The following is a 25134-nucleotide window of genomic DNA, read 5'->3' as shown; positions in this document are numbered from 1 at the left end:
TCTTACTTCTGGTGTCTGCGCCCCTTGTGGCTGAAGTTTGTGCAGGGGCTTGCTGTAGGCTTCCTGATGGGAGGGACTGATGCCTGCTCACTGAGATGTGGAGCTGATTCCTATCCCTCTGGTGGGTAGGGCTTTGTCTCTGGGTGAGGTTAGAGGTGGCTGTGTGCTTGAGGGGTCTTTAGGCAGTCTGTTTATTGATGGGTGGGGTTGTGATTCCACCTGGATTGTTGGGGCTTCTCAGTGCTGATGGGTGTGGCTGGATTTCGCCAAAATGGCCACCTCCAGAGACAGGCACACTGATGGATATTCCCGAGAGCTTTGCTTCCAATGTCCTTTCCGCACGACAAGCCGCATTCACCCCTGTTTTCCCAGGAGGTCCTCCAAGAACTGCAATCAGGCTTGACCCAGATTCCTATGGAGACTTTGCTTTGCCCTGGGACCCAGTGCACATGAAAGTCTGTGTGTGCCTTTTAAGAATGGGGTCTCTGTTTCCCCCAGTCCCGTGGATCTCCTGCACACAAGCCCCACTGGCCTTCAATGCCAGATGCTCTAGGAGCTCTTTCTCCCAGTGCCAGATCCCCTCACGTGGGAGTTTGATGTGGGGCTCAGAACTCTCACTCCTGTAGGTGAGTCTCTGTGAACCAGTTAGATTCCAGTCTGTGGAGCTTCCCACCTGGGAGTTATGGGGTTGCTTATATCATATAATCGACCCTCCTACCTCTATGTGGCCTCCTCTTTGTCTTCTGGAGTAGGATATCTTTTTGAAAGTTTCTGGTCCATTTGGTTGAAGATTGCTCAGCATTTGGTTGTAAGTTTTGTTGTTTTTAGGAGAGAAGTTGAGCTTCAGTCCTTCTATTCTATTCTTAATCCCATCTTATTTTGTTTTTATTTTTGGCTTTTTAGAGCCACATCTGAGTCATATGGAAGTTCCCAGGCTAAGGGTTGAATCAGAGCTGCACTGAATCAGAGCTGTTCTATACCACAGCTCATGGCAATGCTAGATCCTTAACCAAAGAGCAAGGCCACAGTTTGAACCCACATCCTCATAGATATTAGTCAGATGTGTAACCCACTGAGCTAGAACAGAAACTCCCCTAACAGTAGTTTTTAAAGGTAGTGATAATTAAATACAAATATATTTCAAAGTTTTGACATGAGAGGGGCTGAGCCAGGGGACTCTCTAAATGACCTTTTTGCTTGCATCTTGGCTCTGCTTTTTTCCTCAGGGGACATACTTTCCCAGAGCCTTTTCTTCAGATCTACTCAAGATTAAGTTTCATTCAGAACCTAACTTTAAATGGATGTTGGTTGTTATATTGCTGGTGATGCTGGTGATGCTGGTGATGCTGGTGGTGGTGGTGATGCTGGTGATGCTGGTGATGCTGGTGGTGGTGGTGATGCTGGTGATGCTGGTGGTGGTGGTGATGCTGGTGGTGGTGGTGATGCTGGTGATGCTGGTGGTGGTGGTGATGCTGGTGGTGGTGATGGTGATGCTGGTGATGGTGGTGGTGGTGGTGATGCTGGTGATGCTGGTGATGCTGGTGATGCTGGTGGTGGTGATGGTGATGAGGGAGGAAATGATTCCAATGGTGGTGATGATGATGACGTTGATTGCTGTGGACGGAAGGTTTGTGTCCCCTTCCAAATTTATATGTTGAAAACCTCACCCCGCATAAATGATACTTGGAAGTGGAGCCTTTGGGAGGTGATTAGGATTATATTAAGGCATGAGGATGGAGCCCTCCTTATAAGATTAATGCCCTGATAAGGAGAGAAGGGACCAGCACTTTCTCTCCACCATGTAAGAGTACAGAGAAAATTCAACCATGTGTAAAACCAGGAGGAGGGTCCCCACTGAGACCTGACCATGTTGCCACCCTGATCTCAGACTTGCAGCCTCCAGAGCTGTAAGAAATAAATATTTATTGTTTAAGCATCTGGCTTATGGTGTTCTGTTACAGTGACCCACGCTCAGTGAGACAGTGGTGACGAAGTTGATGGTTTATAGAGTCCTTATCATAAGCTTCACAGTAATAAAAGCTTTTCCCAGGTTAAGATCTATAATTGTAACAACCACAGTGAGAAATAGGTACTGTTATTGTCTCTTTTTTGGAGAGAAGGAATCCAAGGTGTGAAGGATGTCAGTAACTCTCCCAAAAGCACAGACAGTAAGAATTCAGACGATCTGCTGGTAGAGCCTGGTATAATCTCTCATTATCTTCATGTCAGCTCATGGTTACTCAATTTAGTATTTACTGTAAAACTGCTAATCAGGAGGCATTTATTTGGAACGAATGAATGGATATCGTGGACAATTACCCCCTCATGTAGTGTGAATGATAGCTGTAGGCAGAATACATAAAGTGTTAAAATCCAATTCTAGAATATCCTATCTGTTAATAGGATATTAACAGATATATTTAGTATATCCCCTTATAATAAGAGGAATAACATTAGGTAATTTTTGTAAGCTGGTGCTCAATGCTTTCCCACTCCCCCTGCGTCTGATATAAGGTAAGTCACTTTGATGGCCAGCCATGCTTTGTAGATACCCAGGAAGAGAAAGGAGACGGGGGACGAGATGGAGCCAGTATTTTGTGAGTTTGGGTCACTGAGTGGTAGCTAAACGGTGATTCCTTCAGAGTCGAGTGGGAAAGGTGGGGAGGCATAGCACGGGAGAAGGCGTATGACGTGGTTCCTTTGCAGACTGTACTGGTCAGGGTGCCATCTAAGTTGTTGTAATAGTGAGACCTCCAAATACCGTGGCTTGAAAAAGTTACAGGTTAATTCCTCTCTCGTGTTAGAGTCTAGAGCAGGTCCATGGAGGGAGAGGGCAGCTCCGTACCCTCAGCTCACAGATCCCATTTCTGGCATTTGGATCAGCTGCCCCAGCTGCCACCATCACTTTGGCTCATAAGCCCCCCAGAAGGAAAAGGGCACAGAGAGCCCTTCCTCAGTCTTCCTAAGTGTCCAGCACAGACGCGCCACACATCCTGTCCCTGAGTCACGAAGGGGAGGCTGTGTGGCCTAGTTGTTCCCAGCAAAACCTCCCGATTCTATTATGAGAGCAATGTCGGGGCGAATGGATACCAGCGGGTAACTATCTAAGGTTCAGATACTCAGGTCATGCTCAGGACAAATAATTTCATCTAATATGAGTGGAGAAAGGAGGGTAGGGTGAATACCTTGGAAAATTTTTTAAAAAATATAGCGCTTTGGGCTAGTAACCCTTCACTGTGGGAATAGATACTTCTTTTTGAAAAAAGTGCATTAACCTGAGAACCCTTTTTCTTTTCTTTCTTTCGTTCTTTTTTTTTTTTTTTACAGCCATGCCTATGGCACATGCAAGTTCCCAGGCCAGCAGTGGAATTGGAGCTGCAGCTGCAACTTGTGCCACAGCTACGGCAACACCAGATCCAAGCCACGTCTGCAATCTGTGCCATAGCTTGCAGCAATGCTGGATCCTTAACCCACTGAGCCAGGGCAGAGATCAAACCTGCATCCTCACAGAGACAACATCAGGTCCTTAACCCACTGAACCACAGTGGGACTCCAAGACCTCTAAATCTAAACATTTTTGTTAATTTTTTAGCCTGTGTTTTGATATTGGATTTTTCATTTTCTCTGAGGAATGGATAGATGGGAGGGGCTGCTGAGATATTGGCCAAGTTGAGAGGTAGTTGTTAAGGGCTATTCTTTCTGACAGTAAGATTTGTTGAAAATAAAGCATCTCTCTTCAGGGGATAGCAAGTTGATTGTATTTTTTTCTATAATATGTTCCCATTATGTTTGCAATTTATTTTTCCTTTAAGAGCAAATGATATTCCTTAATATATATATATATATATATATTTTCCTGGTCACCTGGCGAGGTACAGTCTGCCTGATGGTTTAGGTGGGTGGCAGTGGTAGAAGTATTTGGGTCATTGCTGTTATGTGCCATTGTGTCTCGAATTCAGAAAGCATTTTTAGCTATACCTCACTCAGGAACCCACAGAAAATGAGGTATTTTGTACAGGTGGATTTTCCAAAAAGCAATTTACCGCTGCAAGCAACAAAGCTTCAAAGCAAGTATACAAGCAAACAGGAGTTCCCATCGTGGCTCAGTGGAAAACAAAGCTGAGTAGCATCCATGAGTACTCAGGTTTGATCCCTGGCCTTACTCAGTAGGTTAAGGATCCAGCGTTGCTGTGAGCTATGGTATAGGTCACAGACGTGGCTCGGATCTGGCATTGCTGTGGCTGTGGCTGGCAGCTGCAGCTCCAATCCAACCCCTAGCCTGGGAACCTCCATATGCTGAGTGTGCAACCTTAAAAAACAAAACAAAAACAAAAACAAACAAGCAAACAAACAATAGCAGAATACAGACTTTCACGGGGAAATTCAAAGAAGCTTTATTTAGAAAGGGTCAAATGATTAGGAGTTTCTGCTATGGGACAACACTCTTGGAAGAGTTTCACTAGCACCAGGACGCAGGTTTGATTCCCAGCCTGGCACAGTGAGCTAAGGATCGGGTGTTTGCCACAGTTTAGGTCACAACTGCAACTCAGATCTGATACCTGGCCCGGGAACTCTATCTGCTATGGGGCGGCCAAAAACAAACAAATAAAAAAAGAAAGGTAAAAAGACTGGATGAGATCTGGTTTGGCCAGGAAGGTTCTTCAGCAAATAAGGCATCATTGTGTTATCCTTGGGTGTGGTGACAGCTCTTTAGCTTGCATTCACTTTCCCCGATTAATTGGCGGTCTGATTGCGTTCTGCCGCCTGCAGTGGAAGGGCACCTGTGTCCCTGGGCAGGGGGTGTATTAGTAAGCCTTGTTTTATCATCCTGCTGCCCTGGGTTTGGTCTGGGCTCAGGTTTGCACCTATTATCAAGCTCTTCTTTTTGCTTCTGTCCAGGTACTCTCAAAAGATGCCTTCTTTCTCAGGTTTTGCATCCCAGCCCCCAAGTCTTGAGTCACAAATCCGTGGGGATCTTGACCGGCTTCTTAAGCTGTGCACTAACTTCCATCCTACCTCCTGCAGGATTGGCATGGATAACCAGCTCATCCCTGCTTCTGCAGATGGAAATGTGGAGATTGGAGGTGTTTGCCTTCCCAAAGCCCGAGTTAGTGCAAAAACCCTGGGTCTCCAGCTGGAGCTGGAGCTGTGTATTTGAAAGCTTTCATGCCTGTCTGGTACCAGCCTTGGGACTTAGTGGACTGTGAACAGTCTTTATAGGTTATAGTTTTGTGCCAAATGACTCGCCAAGCCTTAATAGGGAAACTCAGAAGTCTGTTTCCAACACCTACCGCTCACGAATTTACAGCCAGCGTTTTTATTTTGCATGTATGCATTCCTTTAACAGGAAAGAAAGTGATCTTTAGCCAAACCACTGAAGTGAGAAATGCACATCTCGTTGGCTCTTAATCCCAATGAGATACTAGCTACAAAGTCCATTGAGGTCCTTTCGTGATAATGTCAAAGAAGGTCAGAGAGAGGTCAGACAAACAGCTAATGGCCTGGAGCCAGCCCTCTCGCTGGTGCTGGATGTCTCGCTCCCAAGCATGATGGCAGCACCCCCTTTTGGTTGCTCTCGACTTCTCATGGGTACCAGGGGAGCGCGTTCGGCAAAGTCACTGTTTTAAAAGGACTGTAATGATGGCAAAACACTTTATGACCCTGTTAAGGAGCACAGTGTGGGGCTGTGGGCAGGACCGGGTGTGTGTATCTGTATGAGAAGTGGGGGTGGGATGAGGATGGGGTGGGGGGAGGGAAAGGAAGCACTGCTTTTATTTGTTTTATTTGTTGTCATAACCAGTTACGTGAGGGTGTTAACAGATCCCAGGATAATCTTTGCAGAAAGTTTTCCTTCATTACCGTTTTAAAACTCATCAGGGAAATCACTCAGTTGTGCAGTGAGTAGAAGTGGCCCTTTCAGGTGTCGCGTTATCTCCCCCCATCCCTCTCCCTTTTCCCTTCCTTTCCCAGCATCTGGATGTTGAACTGAACGGTGATGAGTCCTTGAGATGTTTTTCTCTGTCACGGACCGTAACCTCCTCTTTGCGATTTTTTTGTAATCTTCCTGGTGCAGAAGTCTTTTCTTCTCAGTCCCACTATGGGAAAAAAATCACACAGCTCTTTGTTTTAGTTAAATTTTCTACGTATGATTCTGATATGGCCCAATATCTCTATATTCATCTGCAACTAGGTTTTTATGGTGAATATTGTGAACAAATTGTGAATCTGTAAAGCTTGATGCTGGGCCCCGGTTTCTCTTTCTCTCTCTTCTCTCCAGAAGTGCATTTTCCCTGGCCCAGGGGTTAGAACCACCCGTGTTCAGAAAAAGCCCAAATTTAAGCCCTGATGTTTCTAACTACTCGTGTCCTAGGTTGAACCACCAACTGAGCTGCTCTGTGTGAGAGACAGTGTGTGTGTGTGTGTGTGTGTGTGTGTGTGTGTGTGTGTGTGTGTGCTGGGAGGTGGGGAGGGCATCACTTCTGAATCTCCAAGTTCATCTGTATGTGGTGGCAATCTGGATCACTTAGCAGCACTACCGCACCACAAGGTGGCTACAGTGTGTGTGATTTCTTCTTTTCCCTCATCCAGTCCATACGAAAGCCACACTGGTACTTCCTCCAAAATGCAGTCTTTGAAAATCGTAAATCTGATTATTTTCCCCCCACTTAACAGGCTTCAGTGGATTCTCATTGCATTAAGGCTCACAAGACCCCCTCTGATCCAGCCCCTCCTGCCTCTCTGTCCTCATCAGGGCCCCAGCTCACCAACCTCCTCTGGCATCTGAGGCCCTTTCTTAGCCTTAGAGCTCAACCTAGCTGCTGTCTCCTACCCGGAGCTCAGCAGTCGTGTGCTGGATGAGCTCAGCTCTCCCTCTGTCCTAGGTGCCCCCCCTCCGCCCCCCGCCTCCAGCTGGTTTATGCACATGGAACGCAGGATCTGTCCACTGAGAGGGACTTGATATTTCAGCCTCAAAACCAGAATCATAGACTTGGGCTATACACAACTATGATTCCAACACATGTTTCTCCGTGAACATTTTTGGAGAACTCTAATTTTACATTTCCTGTGGTTGGAATGAGGAATCTAAGGCCATGAAGATGAGCAGCCAATTAGAAAGTCCTTCCATAACAAAAGGTGGGAGAGGCCCTGAGGCTTTTGACAGAAAGCTTTCATTCTCTTTTCTCTATTTCTGCTTTGCTTGTCTTTCTGTACTAGTGTCTCCTTTTCTTCCGTCTCCTGCAGTTTCTATCTCATGCTTTGGTTTTCTTTTTCCATCTCCTTTCCTCCCTCCCTCCTCCCTTCTTTCCCTTCTTCCTTTTCTATTTTTCTTTCCCTTTTGTATTTCTCCTCTTTCTACTTCCCTGTCTTGATTTAAACCAGGCTTTTGTCGGAGCAGCTCCATGGCCTCCTATGTGGTATCAGTTTTTTAGTTTTTGAAAAGACCCATAGAAAATGCAGGTGTGGACAAAAGGCCATTCTCACACAGCTCTGCAGACAGGACTAGAGTGTTATTCTTCCTCAGAATTGGCCCGTTTTTGTCTTTAGCTGATCAGTTGGCATCAGATCTTGGAATCTGAATAGGAGGACAAGCCTTTCTATCCAGTTCGGCATGAGGAATTACTGATTTCATACCATTAAGGAAGAGGAAAAACAATGGCCATGTGCTCAGCATTTCTTATAAGTGTGTTAGAAGTGGCCGTCAGTGTGGGACTGTGTCAAAGGAGTCACACTGGCTTTTCAACAACTTTCAAATGATCACCTATAGGGGAGTTCCTGTCGTGGTTCAGTGGTTAACAAACCGGACTAGCATCCATGAGGATGCGGGTTTAGTCCCTGGCCTCGCTCATGGGTTCAGGATCTGGTGTTGCCGTGAGCTGTGGTGTAGGTCACAGACATGCTCGGATCCTGCGTTGTTGTGGCTGTGGTGTAGGCTGGCGGCCACAGCTCTGATTTGACACCTAGCCTGGGAACCTCCATATGCCACAGGTGCAGCCCGAAAAAGACAAAAGGCCCAAAAAAAAAAAAAAAATCACCTATAAAGCCCCAAAGGCCTTCTTTTTTTTTTAAAAAAAAGATGAATTCTATTTTATTTCATATTCTTTCTGCTGCCGCTTTGTAAAGCACACAGCTCCTGCTCTTTCACGGGCAATTTCCTGAGGGCTACTTTGCTCTAATGCAGCTGCAGTTTGGGGAAGGTTAAATTGGACGGGATTACTTTCCATTATGAAGCACTCCAAACATTTTTCCCCTGAGACATGATCAAAGGGAGGTGCAAACAACATATTGAAATTACGCTTGTAGGTGAAAGAGCCACCAGGCACGGTTCTCTTCGTGTGAACAATATATTGCTGAAAATAATGTGCTTATGCAGTCGATTCACTTTGGGAGATTAGGTGACATAATCAGAAATTCTGCAAGACTGTGTGACACGCTGCTGCCAAGATTGATTTCTTTAATAGTTTACTAAGGGATTTTAGGGCCAAAATAGTCGTCGTCGTCTTCTTTTTGGTCTTTTTAGGGCCACACCTGAGGCATATGGAGGTTCCCAGGCTTGGGGTCTAATTGGAGCTGCAGCTGCCAGCCTACACCATAGCCCATGGCAATGCCTGATCCTTAACCCACTGAGTGAGGCCAGGGATCGAACCTGCATCCTCATGGATGTTAGTCAGATTTGTTTCTGCTGAGCCACGACGAGAACTCCTCAGTCTTCTTAAGGATATAAAGCTAATGGAGAAAACTTTTTCAAGGTTGCCTCTAAGAGGAGGCTCAAGAGGTTAGGAACCTTGCGTTGTCACTGCTGTGGCTCTGGGTACAGATGTGGCGTGAGTTCAATCCCTGGCCCAGGAACTTCTACATGTGACCAAAAAAAGTCTCCAAGAGCTTTAGAGGTTTATGAAGATTGAGGGAATATGAACATTGACTAAATAACACAAAATTTCCTAGACTTTCAAAAGTAGATGCATAGCATGTGCTCTCAGAGGCTCGAGGGCATGTCTCTAAGTCCAGGTGATTGCTGCCGTAGCATGAACATCACTCATTTGACTTAGTTTTTCTATCAGGCCAGTGGTTCTTAAGTGGAAGCACATGTCTAAAGTACTTCGGGAGTCTTTCAAAGACAAACACAACAAAACCCTGCCTACCCGGGGCCCAGCCCAGACTGCTGATATGGAATCACTTAGGTTGGAGCCTGGAAATAATGTACTTGGAAAAGGCCCCCACGAAGGTATAAAGCTTCTGGTTTCAAAACTAGTTAAGGACCGCTGCTCTTTTTTTCCTTTTTCCTTTTTTACAGTGTTATTGAGGCGTAGTTGATGTCTAGGGCTGTGATCATTTCTGGTGTACAACAGGGTGGCTCGTTTATACCCGGACACACACCCATTCTATTTCAGATGCTTTTCCCACATAGATGACCACAGACTATTGGGTAGAGTTCCCTGTGCTACCCAGCAGGACCCTTGCTCTTGACTGAAAGTTTGAAGTGGCTCAAACCAAGGGTGACTCCCCTCTGAAACCTTAGACTCTCATATGGTGCCTGGGTGGTAAAAGTGAGCACGAGAAATGTTCATTGAGGAGTTCCCCTTGTGGCGCCACGGAAATGGACCCGACTAGGAGCCATGAGGTTGCAGGTTCGATCCCTGGCCTCACTCAGTGGTTAAGGATCCAGCATTGCTGTGAGCTGCGTTGTAGGTCACAGAGGTGGCTTGGATCTGGCATTGCTGTGGCTCTGGTGTAAGCCAGTGGCTACAGCTCTAATTTGATCCCTAGCCTGGGAACCTCCATATGCCTTAGGTGTGGCCCTAAAAAGCAGGAAAGAAAAAAAAAAAAAAGAAATGTTCATTGAAGAAATGGAAGCAAACTATTTAGAAAACTCTACTGTGCATTTTTTATTGAGTTATAGTTGGTTTCTGATGTTATGATAATTTCTGCTGCACAGCAAAGTGACTCAGTTATGCAGATACACACACTCACTCCTTTTCAGATTCTAAATTACTCATTCATTTGAATGGCTCATTAAATTAATTAACTAATTGATTAATTTATTTATTTTTGCTTTTTAGGGCCACGCTTGTGGCATATGGAAGTTCCCAGGCTAGGGGTTGAATTGGAGCTGCAGCTGCTGGCCTACGCCACAGCCACAGCAACTCGGGATCTAAGCCACGTCCACAACCTACACCACAGCTCACGGCAACGCCAGATCCTTAACCCACTGAACGAGGCCAGGTATTGAACCTGCATCTTCATGAATACTAGATGGGTTTGTTGCCTGCTGAGCCACGACGGCAATTCCTGGCTCAGTAAATTTCATAGTTGAATAGAATTTTAAAAATCGTCTTTGGAAAGAGGCCTTTTGTAGAGAATTTTAAAGCATTCTGTGATCTAAATTCTTAGTAAAGACTAAATATAGATTTTTTTTTCAGATAATTTAATGCAAAACGAGAACAAAGCAAAGATATGAAAAATACCTTTATAATTACTATTTGATTTTACCTCCATTGTTTTATGTGTAAAAATGTCATTCAGAATATGAATTCTGGTAACACCCCTGCATTGTACCAGGCTCTATTTCTCTATCAAAGTTGATAAGCATATGTTTTGATTGGTCTGAAGAGCCCCATTCAGCTTTATTTAAAAATTTTTTTATTTTGTCTATGCTTGTGGTATGAGCAAATTCCTGGGCCCGGGATCGAATCCGAGCCACAGCAGCAATCTGAGCCAACCCTGGATCCTTAACCCACTGCAGCGCCAGGGGACTCCTATACCATTGAATACTTACAGCATTATTTCCTTATTCCAGTTGGAGGCTGTTATTTATTGCTACTACTATGGACAAATAATTGCACTGGACATAAAGATCACTCAGTGATAATATGACGCATCGATGGGCTTGCGATCAGCATTCAACGTGATCTGTCCTGTTTGGTTAGATGGTTAAAACCGTACAACAGAGGAGGATACTGCGCATGCGCTCAGATTGGTGATAGAGGAAGCTGTTTATTAACAAATCCCTCATAGAATATGTGCCCACATTGCATGCCCACTGTGAGGGCAGGGAGCGGCTTGGGTAGCCCAATAGCAGGGTGTGGCCTTGGGGAGATTTAGTGCTTGTGACCATCCAGAGCAGCCAGGAGGAGGAGGAGGAGTTGGGCAATGCCAGCAAGTGACTCTGGGAAAAGACAAGGTTTGAAAGCAGAGGGAATTCTAAGATGCTATTGTCGGGATGGAATTCAGAGATTGAGTCGTCCCCAGGGGCCATGAGCAGGAACAAAGCAAATGCTTCAAGGTGCCTGAGTCTCCTTTACTTGGTGTTCAGGGTCCCTCAGGATGCTTGACCATCACGAGTGGCTGACCGTAACGGCCCAAGGTCCCAGTGGCCACTCGCCACGTGCTTTATTCCTCAGCCTGACTCACTACATTTTGTTTTGTCTGCCAAACTTGAATGTTGTGTAAAGTGTATACACAGCCTTGTAAAAAGAACGCCGGTCAATCTTTACATTTCTGACTGTCCCCTTTTCTTTTAGGTTTTGTGAATGACTCTGTTACTAAATCGATTGTGGCTTTGCGCTTAACTCTGGTGGTGAAGGCCAGCACGTGTGTGCCGGGGGAGAGTCGTGCAAATGACCTGGAGTGCTCAGGAAAAGGAAGGTGCACCACGAAGCCATCAGAGGTAAGGGGACACCTGTGAGCTTTAAAAAAAAGAACAAATTTCTTAAAAAAAAAAAAAAAGATACATCTCAAGGATGAAAGAGTCAAGAAAGCAAGTGCATTTGCTGAAAATCCCTCTAAATTTCCGTTTTCAATTTTTTGTTTGGGGAGTTCCTGTGGTGGCACAGTGGTAATGAACCGACTAGGAACCATGAGGATGAAGGTTCGATCCCTGGCCTCGCTTAGTGGGTTAAGGATCCGGTGTTGCCGTGGGCTGTGGTGTAGGCCGCAGTTGTGGCTGGGATTCTGCGTTGCTGTGGCTGTGGTGTAGGCTGGCAGCTGTAGCTCCGATTCAACCCTTGGCCTGGGAACCTCCATATGCCACGGGTGTGGCCCTAAAAAAAAGAAAAAGAATTTTTTTGTTCGTATGCAGCATATAGATATATATCTTTTGCCATCATTTTAAAAGTAAATCTTAAACAATTTGTGTGGTGCTAGACCTCCTTGCTTTGGTGCAGTAGAGAGTTTGTGAGAAGTAATCAATCATTGTATCTGGTAGCAGAATCAAGAGAAACAGAAGAGAGAAAAGGTAAGACAGAGTCATCTATTTCCAGGTGTGGCCTCGTTCCCTCCTTAGACTTTGTGTTTCTGCAAGGCTGATGCAGAGCTAGACAAGGAAGAGAGGCATAAGAGAAGGAACAGAGAGCAGCCAGACACCAGAAGGCGAGAAGGCTGACTCACTATGTCAGCTTTGTGGACCAGAGCCGTATGCAAAGGCTGGAGGACCTGAGCCCTGGCCCCCTTCTCTTGAGCAGCTGAGGTCACATGGCTGTGGGGCTGGGGCCCAGGAGTCAGGCTAGCAAAGGACCAGGCTTTGCTATCAGTGTTGAGCTGCTTGGGAGGATTTTGGCAGCTGGGGTCCAAAATACACCTGAGCAGTGGAGATGGACACTTGCCATCAGCCTCTACATGGGTTGAATCTTGAGCCACTGTGGATGCCAACTCGCAACACCCCAGGAGCTCAGGGTGGAGACCAGGAGCGAGGCCCTCTGTGCGCTGGCAGAACAGGTCTTCAGCTAGACCTTTTCAGGAGAAGATTTCATGAGCTCAATTCTTGCAACTCCCTGTATCTAGAAAAGCAGTAAAATCCTTCATGGGGACACCTGCTCCTCTTGACTAGCAGCAACCGTCTGTAAAAACGTGTGTTTGGTTGCCTGTACCTCCCCCTTTGCCAAAATCACATATATGTTGACATCTCCGCCCCCACCTCTCTGGAGAGGTTTTTCAGAGCTATCTGAAATGCTGCCTCCGAGCCAGAGTCCCTCTTGTTGTGCCCCCAGTAAAACTCAAGTCTCAGCTTTGTGCTTGTGCATACTTTTTAAGTCCACGGCAAAGAGGGAGACTGCGCCTTACAAGGGGGCCGCTTCCATTAGGGCATGTCCATCACTCGCACCACCTTCAGCATCCTTTCCTGACTCCTGCATCCTTTTCTCCATCCCCCTCTCCCCAGTCCCTGTACATATTTCCATTGGGGTTCATATTACGAGAAAGTGGATTCCCCAACCCCCCCCTCCCCAAAGCATGGTTTATTTTAGACCAATAAATAGCACAGGTCAGCTTTCTTTGGCAGCTTCTCCTTGTGGTAATGTCAGCTCATTCAGTAGCAGCGGTGTGAACTTGGACAAGCAAAAGGGCTGGAGCGGATGGACAGAGGCTGGTTGGAAAACACTTTCAAGGACTCATGTTATCTTGGGAAAACCTGTGATTTTGATCTTAGGTGTAATATGGCAGTGCTTTCATATACCTAACCCTAACCCCTAACCCTCGCCCTCACAAATTATCCCCTGAATGTGGTCAGGAGCCTGAGAAAGTAGCAGGGATAATACTTTCTGCTAAATCCTTGAAAAAGAGCACGAATGTAAACCAAAGCCAAAACCAAGTCCCTGGGGGAGGGAAAGGTGCCTGGCCTGAAGCCAGGCGGTGAGGTGTGAGATTTCTTTCACAAGCCAAGCCTGCCCTGTTGGATCCTGTTTTCTTTGGTCTCAGCCAACCTGGACCCGCCTCTTTTCTGTCCCGAGGGGGAGCTTTATTTACCAACCTATTCTGTGGGAAAATAAATGAAGCAAAGGGTATTGATCGTTCTTCTATGACAGTCAAGGCTGGAGAAGGGTGCAGAAACGTGAGGAATGGTGGAAGCAGTGGGGAGCATGTTTCATAAGGAGGTTCTAGAAGGGATGAACGTGAGAGGCTGAGGACAGCCAACTGCCAGAGGTGGAAAAGTGTCAGACCTTCCAAGTGGGGCGGCACAGTGGAGGCACACGGGTCTTCCCCGCACTCGTTCTGCGTATTCCAGTGATTCTGCAACCCGCTGAGCCCTCAGAAATATCACTTTGGTGAAAGAGAAATGCCTTCAATGAGAAACAGAGGAATCTCGCACTGATGAATGGTTAAGATTCCTTGTGAGCTTTCCCTTATAATAGAAGACCCTTCTGGGGAGCTTTGCATCTGAAAAGCTGTCACCCTGTTGTCTTAAAGCATGCAGCCTGCCTGCAAGTGTCATTTGCATGAAAGCTGTAGTTAAGAGGCTCTGCTTGGTGGCTTAGAATGGTCTCCTTGAAAAGGTAGTAGAATTTGTAAATCAGCTATAATTAAAAAAAACCCTAAATGTCCATTGATAGATGAATGGATTAAGATGTGTGTGTGTGTGTGTGTTTGTGTGTGTGGAATACCACTCAGCCATGAAAAAGAACAAAATAATGCTATTTGCCCCAACATGGATGCAACTAGAGATTCTCATACTAAGTGACGTTAGAAAGAGAAAGACAAATACCATATATCACCTCTATGTGGAATCTAAAAATATGGCACAAATGAACCAATCCACAGAATAAAAACAGACTCATAGACCTGGAGAGCAGACTTGTGATTGCCGGGGGCGGGGGAAGGAGTGGGATGGACGGGGAGTTTGGAGTTAGTAGATGCAAACTATTGCATTTACATTGTATAAGCAATGAGGTCCTACTGTACAGCACAGGGAGCTATATCTAACTTTTGATAGAACATGATGGAAGATAATAGGAGAAAAAGAGTATATATGTATGACTGGATCACTTAGCTGTACATTGGAAATTGACAGAACATTGCAAATCAGCTATAATAAGAAAATTTTTTTAAAAAAGAGGGGGTTCCCATGCAGTGCAATGGGTTAAGAATCCAGCGTTGTCACTGCCGTGGCTTGGGTTGCTATTGTGGTGGGGGTTCGATCCCTGGCCCAGGAACTTCCACATGCCTAGGGCATGGCTGGGGGAAAAAAAAAGGTAGTAGAATTTGTAAATTAATTATGGTTGAATTTAAAAAAAAAAAAGAAAGAAAAGGTAGTCGAAGTATTTACCTCCTGGCAGGTAACTTGGCAAACACTGCCAGAGCGCTTTAAAGTTCTTTGTTTAAAAATGATGCAAAAACCTCGGAATCCATATCAATGTGAGCCCAGCTTCCTTCAGGCTCCAGCTCCTTTGAAGAACTCTGAGTGCTGGGCTCTGAGATAACACCTCCACCCTCTGCCCCTGTTCCCAGTTGCTCACCAGGAGCTTGTAAAGCGCACTGCCTCTGCTGCTGCTGATGTCTGTCGAAGCCTGCATTTCCCTTTGGTGACTTTCAGGAAATTGTGGCCAGCCAACTTGTCTGAGACATTATGGTTAGTTACCCCTGGAGACTTTAAGCAAGTGGTTAGGCTGGAGTGACCATGTCCACTTATAGAAACTACCACATCGCTATCTTGAGAGAACCGTCTGGAAGCCAGTCTTGCTATTTCCCCCAGAGATAGATTGTGGGAGTTGAACCAGCCGTGGCGGGAGTGGGAAGGGAAGGGTGAGTGATCTTTTCTGTGTCTCTCTGAGCCCCGTGGCTTTCTTGATTGTTGTCATGGCTGTTGCAGCAACTTAGGAAGAGCTTTTCCAGCAATGAAAGACCGTTGTTCTCCAGTTTCCTTCATTATAGAGTTTCTTAAAATTAGAAGTTATGAAGTCCAGCCTTCCACCTAATGCAAGAAGCAACTCCAGCGTTCAAAACAGAACGAGTGCTTTTTGGTGGTTTAATGCTATTGTTTCTAATTTTCTAATCGTGTTTCTATCTTTTTGTTAGATCATCCATCAAAATAAAAGCAGTTCTGTTGCTTCCACACAACTCTCATTTGGTAATGGAACTCATTTCTCTTTTGTCAGATGGGCTTTGCTGGAGGATAGCTCCCAGTTCCCAGTGATGGGTGGTTTGTGATAAAGCTTTTGCTGCTGTCCATTGCTATCTCACCACCCTGGGAAGGCCTTGTGAAATGTTTACTGTAACACTGTGGGGAGCTCTCTATTTTGAAAAGCTGCTTTTGTTACAAGGGCCGATTCTGATCTTTTCTTCTCTTTATGAAAAAAAATCTAACTGTTGGCCACTACTTCTTTTTTGAACTTTATCACCAAGGTTGTTTGCTGTCTATTCTGTGTTTCCTTAACTACCTTAAAAGAAATGGTCAGCGCTCTTTGCTGATTATGAGCCTTGAGGCGTCTTTAGATTCTGTTCAGTTCAAGAGCAAGAGATGTGTACCAGTCGGCGTTCTCCAGAGAAGCAGAACCAGTAGGATATACCTATATCCTTGTCTAAGTTATGTGTATGTCATTATATAGTATATATAGTATATATATGTGTGTATAGATATAAAATGTTTGTGTGTAATGTTAATATTTGTTCTATAACACATACATACACATATATAAACCAATCAGTTAAGGAGATGTATTTAAGATGATTGGTTCATTGTGACCTCATTCACTGTGGAGTCTTGGCAAGTCCTGTGGGAAGACGGATGGGCTCAGGGCAAAGGTGCGATTCTCGGACAGAGGCAGTCAGCTGGTGAACCAGGAGGAGCTGATGTCACAGGTGAAGTCTGAAGGCCGTCAGTCCACTGGCAGAATTCCTCTTGCTGGGGGAGGCCAGCCTTTTGTTCAAGCCTCAAATGATTGGATAAGGCTCACCCTCATTGCGGAAGACAGTCTATTTTGCTCTAAATCTACTGATTTAAATATAAACCTCATCCAGAAACATCCTCACAGCAACATCCAGAAGACTGCTCAATTCTTTGGCCGAGTTGACATCACAAGGTACTTTCTGTTTTTTTCCTCTGATTCATTGTTGCTCCTTTTCTACACAATGGCATCCTTTACCCACAAAGTTAAAGGATTGGTTTTAAATTTTAGTTTGCCTAAGAGTTCCTGTTGTGGCTCAGCAGGTTATGGACCTGACGTTGTCTCTGTGAGGATGAGGATTCCATCCCTGGCCTCGCTCAGTGGGTTAAGGATCCAGCGTTGCCACAAGCTATGGCCTAGGTCATCATGCTGCTCAGATCCCGTGTTGCCATAGGCTGTGGTGTAGTCCATAGCTGCAGCTCCAATTTGACCCCTGGCCCGGAAACTTCACCATAAAAAGAAAAAGAAAAAAGATTTTCTGACGCCCTTGACAAAGGGTCTTATTTCAGATCATGATGCCTTTTGTTGAGTGGCAGGCAATTCTGATGCAAAAGTTGATTATGGACCATAGTTCTGGAAATAGAGGTCTCAAGAGCAGTGCTTATCACCTTCCTATCCTTGATAGTTCCTTAAAGCAAATATGCACCATATATTTACTCAAAGATTTTATTGTTGTTAATTTCAGGGTCACGTAGTTAATTGAAAGAATAAATGCTGATAAGTGATATAATGGCTTAGTGCATACCCCAAAGCTTTCCTGTTCCTCGGCCCTGGTCTACATTGATAGGTAAATGGGGTCAGGCCCCCATTCTTAGAGGGTTCCTTAGAAATCTCTCTGTACTTGCCTTCTGAATCCATTACCTTTAGGCTGTTTGGATTGGAGACTAGAGCTGACTCCTCAGACTTTGTTCTGAGAGAGAATTGAGCTGGGGTCCTGGCCTGGATTCACTCTCGCTCCCTTCTAGAGCCTGTGTCTTCATTCTATCTTGAGATGTGGGCCTGGCATGAGAAAAGCACCAGCATGTTGGCTTGGGAAGATTCCTGACCTTCCGTTACCTCCCTCCCTACTCTTGGAAGTTCAAGGCTCATGCTCTTGGAAATCCTAGTCTTTCTATAGCTGAATTCTTCTGGTAGGAATAAATCATAGAAATAAATCACTGACCTGAACTGGTTGTCTACTCTATTGCTCAACAACACCCCCTGTCCTTGTTCTCCAGCCCACGTGGCTACCTAGGTAGGGGACACTATCCTTCCAGGAGCCTGTCTGCCTAATGGCAGGACCCCTCTCTATCTTTCCCACTTTTTCAAATGCATACGCCTCATTGTTAGGGCCGCCAGTAAATTCCTGTTTGTGAGGTTTATTTCAGCTCTGAGTTGCAGGGTGGAGTGATGAGCGAGCTGTCAGCTGGGTGCCAGAGCTGCCCTCCAGCTTCCAGCCTCAGCCCCTCTCACAGCTTCTGCATCCCTCCCCCCATTCCTCCTTTGCATCTCTATGGCTTTGCTCATGCTGCTCCCTCTGTCTGGAATGTTCAGCTGCCACCCTACCCCAGAGCTCTGCCTTTGGCTCTCCCATCTTCCCAACTGTATTTCAGGCTCAGCTCAAAATCTTCTTGCTTCTAGAAACTGTCCCTAAGCCCTCAGTGCAAACTTTCTCCTTTTAAGCACTGTACATTTTATTTTTCGTATGTGGCTCATGACATTTAATTTATGCTTATTTTTAATAGTTTCTGTTTTGTTTTTGGTCACAACCACAGTGTGTGGAAGTTCCCTGGCCATGGATTGAACCCATGCCACAGCAGCAAACCGAGCTGCTGGTGACAATGCTGGATCCTTAACCTGCGGCACTGCAAGAGAACGCCTTATGCTTTTTTCTTTTCTTTTCTTTTGCTTAAATGCCTTAAATTAAAATTAAAGTTTTATTGAAATACAGTTGATTTACAAGGTGTGATCATTTATGCTGTACAATAAAGGGATTCAGTTATACATGGACACATGCCCATTTTTTTTCAGATTCTTTTCCCACACAGAGGATCATAGAATACGGGGTAGCATTCTCTGTGCTCGACAGCAGATCCCCATTGCCAATCAGTCCATATACCACAGTGTCCTATGCTGTTTCTTTACATCCATTATCATTTGGGTTCACTTTCCTTCAGATGCCACTTCACAGGTGGAGTGACGACCTGTCATGTGCTTGGTATTTCCCTAGGCTCTGGGGATGCACCTTTGCTCAGAGAAGACATCACCTTTGAGAAGGTGCTGGAAGGTTTGGGGGCCGGGAGCCTGACAGTAAATCATGGGCTAGAGCAGTGGGACATGTGCTTGGGGAGAGGCTTGCAGGTGTATTCTGGGAGCCCAGAGAAATGTCCAACTCAGATGTGAGATCATTGGGAGCTTCCCCGGAGGTCTTGGTGGTGACATTCAAATTTGCATCTGATTCCTTCCACATCCACTGTAACAACTAGCAAAGTGCTTTCTGCAGGGAGATGCTCAAACGCTGTCTATGGACCAAATGAAGAAAATGAACAAAAGGACAAGCATGTGATGGGAAACCAGTCCTCTGAGTTTTTGGGTAGATATGTAATTTGAGTTACATGTTTGGGAAATATGGAAACACGGAAAGGACATGATGTATTTGGCTTATAACGCCCAAGTCAGAATATACTCTCGGATCTAAGGCCTTCTCACAGACAGCGTGACCCAGAATGTTATCAGAACCCCTTAGGAGCACATTTAGCAATGCTGCCAGTCCTTTCCCTATCATTTAAAAAGAAATAGGTCAGAATAGTTTGAATCACTGGAGTCTTTGATACCATCCTCTTGTTGGTTTGAAACCGTTGGCAAACTCTTCTTTGGGTTAGGAGGTTGCAACGTGCTGGGGGCAGAAATAGATGTCCTATCCTTTCATCTGTCACTCCTTCAAGAGCTAATTTTTCCACTATCATTAGTGTGACCATAAAAGCCCTCATGAGACCCTGAAAAAGGACTGTGACCTGGTAGGGTTGTGACAAAGAAATGGGGTGAGCGTATAGTCGAGGAAGCCCATCAAAGCATCAAAGGAAAGGCATTCACTGTATCCTTCTCAGCATCAAAATAGCAGCTGGCAATCGGGATGTGGAGATGCTTTCAAATAGTTCTGTTCCGTATGTGTATGGGGGGGGGTGGGGTTAGGTCCCCCATGGCTCTGCCAGCACTGGAGAAGAATTTCTCCTTTCAGCAGGGGACGAAACACAGCAAGAAAGGATCAGAGTGGGATACTAGTGGATGGGAAAATACTTGATGAGCCAGTGGTTAGTGGCATGACAGAGGAAAAAAACCACTAATTTATTCTAAGAAACTGTTCTCCTAAGGGGATGGAGAACCCTTCTTTTGACAGAACAAATAGCTTATTGACAATGCGCATGAAAAACTTTTGAGCCAGAGAATAGATGCTTTGGACTAATGCCAGGATGAAGGTATCAGAGATGCATTTATTGGCTAATAAAAGATGGGTGATCTTTCCCACAGATTTTCCTTGCAGAAACCACTTTGTGGACCTTTGAGAGAGCAAGTGCTTTTATGGGTAATAAAAACAGACTGATAGATATTGAAAACATGCTAAACACAGAGATCATAAAAGTAAGTGCAGCCCAGCTGTCACAGTTTCAGTGGTCCAGGATAAGCCCGCCTAGAACTGCATGCACTTGGTGTCTAAATTATAATTCATGGTGCTAATGTAATTAAAAAGCTATGGCTGCCTTTTATGTTAGAGACAGAAGGGTGACCACATCTTTGCCTGTAGCAAAAATATGACAACATATTTGAGTCCTTTATTATAAATGATTTAAAAAATAATGGTAAAATTATGTCCCGAAGGATAGATGTTTTGTCAGATTTCTATTTGGCATCAGCATTTTCCAGAAGGTTTAAATGCCAACAGTTGTAGGGGCATTGGCTGGGGGCATTCCAAATATATTAGGGGGAGACATTCCAAATATCTTAGGGTGACGTCTCCAGGGTCATAAAATTTCGAGTGGAGGATGATTTTAGAGGCCTCTCCACTAGGTTAGTTTTAAACACCAGGAAAGCGAGAGATTTAAGCTATGTGCCCAGAGCCCAAGAACTAATTCAGGGTAAAAGCAGAACAAGAATGAAGGGGGACTTCTGGACTTTTGCTCCAGGGCTCCCCCTGCTGGGCAGCAAGCCTCCTGCGGGACCTTCTGCAGAGCAGGGTTTTGCCTGCAGTCACTACAGCGAAAACCAGGCATCAGCAGTTCGGAAACTTTTCTGACGATTTGACCTTACGACCTGTTGTTGTTTCTGATGATTTGACCTATGACATGTCTGACTTTCATGTGCACATGTGGGAATTTTGTTAAAATGCAGATCCCAGGACTCATGGGGTCTGGGATGGGGCCTGAGATGCGATAACCTTGTGAAATGCCACAGAAATCAGACCAGATAGTAGAGGTCCCTGTTCCCAAGACATTTCAAAGAGACTTAGGGGATTCAGCAACCTCAGTCCCATGGTTTTCTTTGGCATAAATTACCAACAGTGGTGCGGGTGATAAATGAGAGTTAGTGATTACCGTGCACACACTGCTATATATAAAATAGATAACCAGCAAGGACATACCGTTTAGCACAGGAAATCTACTCAATTCTTTGTAATAACCTGTGACGGAAAGAGATCTGAAAAACCATAGATATACACACATAACTGAATCGCTGTGCTGGGCACCTGAACCTAATATGACACTGTAAATCAACTACCACTTCGAAAAAAAGGAAATTGAGAAAGAAAAGGTACAACAGGGGACTCAGTGCTCAGGGGCTCTCTTATTCTAGAGCAAAGTTTGAGAAAATCACAGTATAGGTGAAATGAGTAACAAGAAAGAGAAAAGAAACCCTTCCAGGTGTGGCAGGCAGCCTTTTCCAAGTAGCTGTTCTTTTAGATTGCTGCTCCCTATTTTATTGAGGTGTAATTGACTTTAGCATGGAGTTGATCTCGGGTATTCGATAAAATGTATATATCGTGAAACGATCATCACAGGAAGTTGAGTTACCCTCCATCACCTCCCATAGTTAGAATTTTTTTTCTTGAGAACTTTCAAGGTCGACTTCCTTAGCAACTTTCGGATCATGCAGCACAGTACTGTTAACTAGAGTCCCCATGCTGTACGTTATGTCCCCAGGATTTGCGAAGTTCTGTTCAGAAGATTAAAACCTTCCAAGGCGGTGTTTTTCAGCCCCTGATTTTTCACTCTGTAACTCTATTGGAGACGGATAACTGTTATTCTTAGATTTTAATTACTACCTCTTGGAATACAGAAATAAGGCTTTACTAGACGTTTATGCCAGAGAGAAGAAAACCATCTCTTTGGAACGGGGCGGGCTTGCTTTCCGTGTCTTGCCTCTCCCTAAGATGCTTATCCTTTTGTCCTATTTTTCAGTCCATAAGTCAGCGAGCTGAGCCTGAGCCCCTGGGAATAACACTGCTAAATGGCTTTGCCCGTGGCATTTGGTGGGGCTGTGCATCGCTTGTCTGTAGAGACCTGAAAACTGTCAGCTGTGCTTGCTCACAAAAAGAGGAGTGCAGTCCACATCACCTTGGATGGTCACTTACTTCTCTCCACTTCTCCTCTCCCTCCCCCATCGTTCTGTGAACCCTTCTAAATTTCAGGCACAGAGCTTCACCCCAACAAAACAGGCTGAGGAAAACTGCCAGAGTCTCTGCTCTCTTGATGTTGAAAGTCAGAAAACTGGCTCTGAAGTCATTGACCTTGACGTTCACCAAATGCCCCGATCTCCTCTGAAACATTACCAACCTCCTCAGCTCTCTTCAGCCTCTAAAGATCTGGCCAGGGACCCATTGGGGCAGTTTGGTACTTCTTTCAGATTTGGAGGAGGAAATAAAACCTCCCTTTGAATGTTCCTCTTGATGGCCTTCATACGGCTTTAAAGTGTCGGTGGACTCCCTCTGTGTCTCTGGAGTCAAGGTAATTAGAGCTTTGGTTTGACCTTGATGTTTGCCTCGTTCCTTTTGTGACATCCTCTTAGGTTTCAAGAATCGGTTCTGGCTCTACATCTTATCCTTCCCAGTGTGGAGTGTTGGGTAGATTCAGAAGGAAAGTCATGTGTTAGGGGTTAGTGCAGCTTAACTTTTCCCAGCCTGGACGGAGACACTAGCAGGCTTAATGGCAGGCAGAACTAAGGGTTTCTTCATGGTATTAGTTGGGGTCTTCTGGCCCTCCTCTCCAAAAAGACCTCCCTGCTGTCCTCTCCGGTTCTTTTTCTTTAGATCTTGGACCTATTTTCTGCCTCCTGAGTTACCGACCCATTTGAGCATCTGTCCACTGCATGCAATGCTTGTTGTTTTATTTACCAAACTAACCCAGTGGTTTTCTGACTTTTTGGTCTCGAGACTCCTTTATATTCTCAGAAATTGTTGAGGAACCCAAAGAGCTTTTGTTTATCCGGTTGGATCTGTTGATATTTATTGCATTAAATTAAACCTGAGGAATTAAAATATTTATTTATTTACTTATTTAATGGCCACGCCCCCAGCATATGGAAGTTCTTGGGCCAGGGATCGAACCTACACCTCTGCAGTGACCCAAGATTCTTAACCCATTGCACCACGACGGGAACTCTAAAATGTGTATTATTTCATTTAATTGATAAATTCATCACGTGTTAACAGAAATAACATCTGTTTAATGGAAAATGTATTTCCCAAAGCCAGAAAAATGTAGTGAGAAGAAAGCCACTGGTTTTATTTTTACAGATCTCTTCAGTATCTGGCTTAAAAGAAGACAGCCAGATTTTCCCATTTGCTTTTACATCCATCCAACCCATTGCAATGTGTTGTTTTGGTTGAAGTATAGCTAGAAAATTCAGCTGCATACAGAATTTTAGTTGGAAAAAGAAGAAGTGTTTTAATAGCTTTATCATTTAATTGTGGATATTTTTCTTAAAAATACTCCAAAACTCGCCAAGTGACAGATTCCTAAAGGTTAATTGAAGGTGAGATCTGGAAGCTTATCAATGATCTCTGGCACTCTGTCACATTAAAATCCATTGGTATGTCTTGCATTTTGGCTCTGCTACCCATGAATGGTTTTTTGCAACATCACACATTGATCATTTGGAAAATATTGGAATTATACAGAGCTTCCAAATATTGACACATTTCGTAATACAATAACACGAAGTCCCATCCATGACTGATATCACCACCAGTCTCACCAGGAAAGTCTTCGAGTATTGGGAATCTGGTAAGCTCATAGTGGAAGGTGAAAGTTTTCCAAAATTCGAATTGTTCCTTAAAAGTTCAAATTTTACCTCTGAGTACAAAAACTATTGGTTATTTTCCTCAAAGTGACAGGCCTGCTTCGTTCATTGGAGAGTAAACATCTGCCAGAGAGCCAAGTCTGAATAAGCACAGTGGTTTGCCTGTTAGTCATTTTTTCAAGGATAAAAGATGCTCCCTGAACAATGGGGTGGTCAGGTCCTGACACCAGGATGCCCATGGCTGTGTTTCCCGAGGCAGTTGCTGGGCGTTCTTGGGTGGCAGGCGTGCTGTATGCACACCTTCCATTTTGTCACAGGAAATGTTAAAAAAAGATGTGCAGGTTTGAGGTTTCTTAAAAGTTTAGTTCTGACTGCTTCATCCAGGACATTCTAAGTGAAACTGGCTGCCCCCTAAACCCCCTGCCAATGCCCAGAGAAGGTGAAGATTCATAGATCATTGCTACAAAGACAGGGCTTTGATGTGTGGGAGGACCTCAGGGGTTTCTCACCATTGTGTTTGCATCTCTCAGGCCAACCTCAAGAGTGAAAAAGACACACTGTGTTTTCCTATTATTGTAAGACGGTCTTGACCTTGTGAGCCCTGCTGACTGCAACAGAAATGCACAGCATGAGAGCTGCGAGTTAAGTTTTGTTGCGGGAAAAATGAGGACTATAGCCTGGGAGATAGAGCCTCTCAGAGAGCTCTGTGGCGCTGCTCCGAAGAGGGGGGGCAGTCAATATATGTGTGATTTTGGCAAGGCAGGTGTGTGCAGTCAAGCACACATTTCGGCAGGGGCTTACTGTTGGTTATGAGAAGCAGAAGTCACCATTAATGGTTTTAGTGCTTCTCTAGATAGGAGAAGATGCAAGGATTTGGGCTCATAAAGTCCTCTCCTGAGACCACCTAACCATCTGAAGGCCTGTTCTGCCAGTTCTTCCCAGAGCACAGAGGGCCTCACTCCTGGTCTCCACCCAGAGCTCCTTTCAGGAGGTGTTGAAGGTCAGCGACTGCAGTGTCTAGTGACATCATTCTTGTAGTGCCAGGTGGTGAGTGACAATTTTTAGTTGGCGCCTCCCTGACAGGGTCTCAGGCTCCTCCTCCTGAGGTCTGGAAGCCACATTTTGAGAACCTTCCCCTGGCGCACGCCTTGCCTCTAACTTTTCTGTTTGCTTTCTGCACCTTTAATGTATTTTCCGGAATGCTCCAGCT

At 45.0% G+C, this 25134-nt stretch overlaps 2 protein-coding genes across 3 annotated transcripts in view; both read left to right on the top strand.

The window, feature by feature from the left end:
* Positions 1-25134, top strand: part of DNER (delta/notch like EGF repeat containing) — a 337447-nt gene that overhangs the window by 154342 nt on the left and 157971 nt on the right. For both annotated transcript variants that reach the window (XM_021076495.2, XM_085000656.1), the window contains exon 5: positions 11520-11665. In XM_021076495.2, coding sequence (XP_020932154.2) covers positions 11520-11665 — 146 coding nt within the window. The remainder of the gene's footprint in view (positions 1-11519; positions 11666-25134) is intronic.
* On the top strand, positions 444-4339 carry LOC146396182 (uncharacterized). Its single transcript, XM_085000678.1, has 2 exons — positions 444-3363; positions 4261-4339. Exon 1 carries the CDS (start codon positions 1185-1187, stop codon positions 1656-1658), a length of 474 nt encoding a protein of 157 aa, XP_084856804.1. The 5' UTR covers positions 444-1184; the 3' UTR covers positions 1659-3363; positions 4261-4339.

The sequence above is a fragment of the Sus scrofa genome, chromosome 15 (assembly GCF_054392235.1).
Source record: "Sus scrofa isolate SSC_HxYL_T2T_F1_AM1 chromosome 15, Sscrofa_HxYL_maternal_Yorkshire_Landrace_v2.0, whole genome shotgun sequence".
NCBI classification, from domain to species: domain Eukaryota; kingdom Metazoa; phylum Chordata; class Mammalia; order Artiodactyla; family Suidae; genus Sus; species Sus scrofa.
Note: the sequence above shows the minus strand (reverse complement) of the source record. Positions and strands in the feature narration are given on the sequence as shown.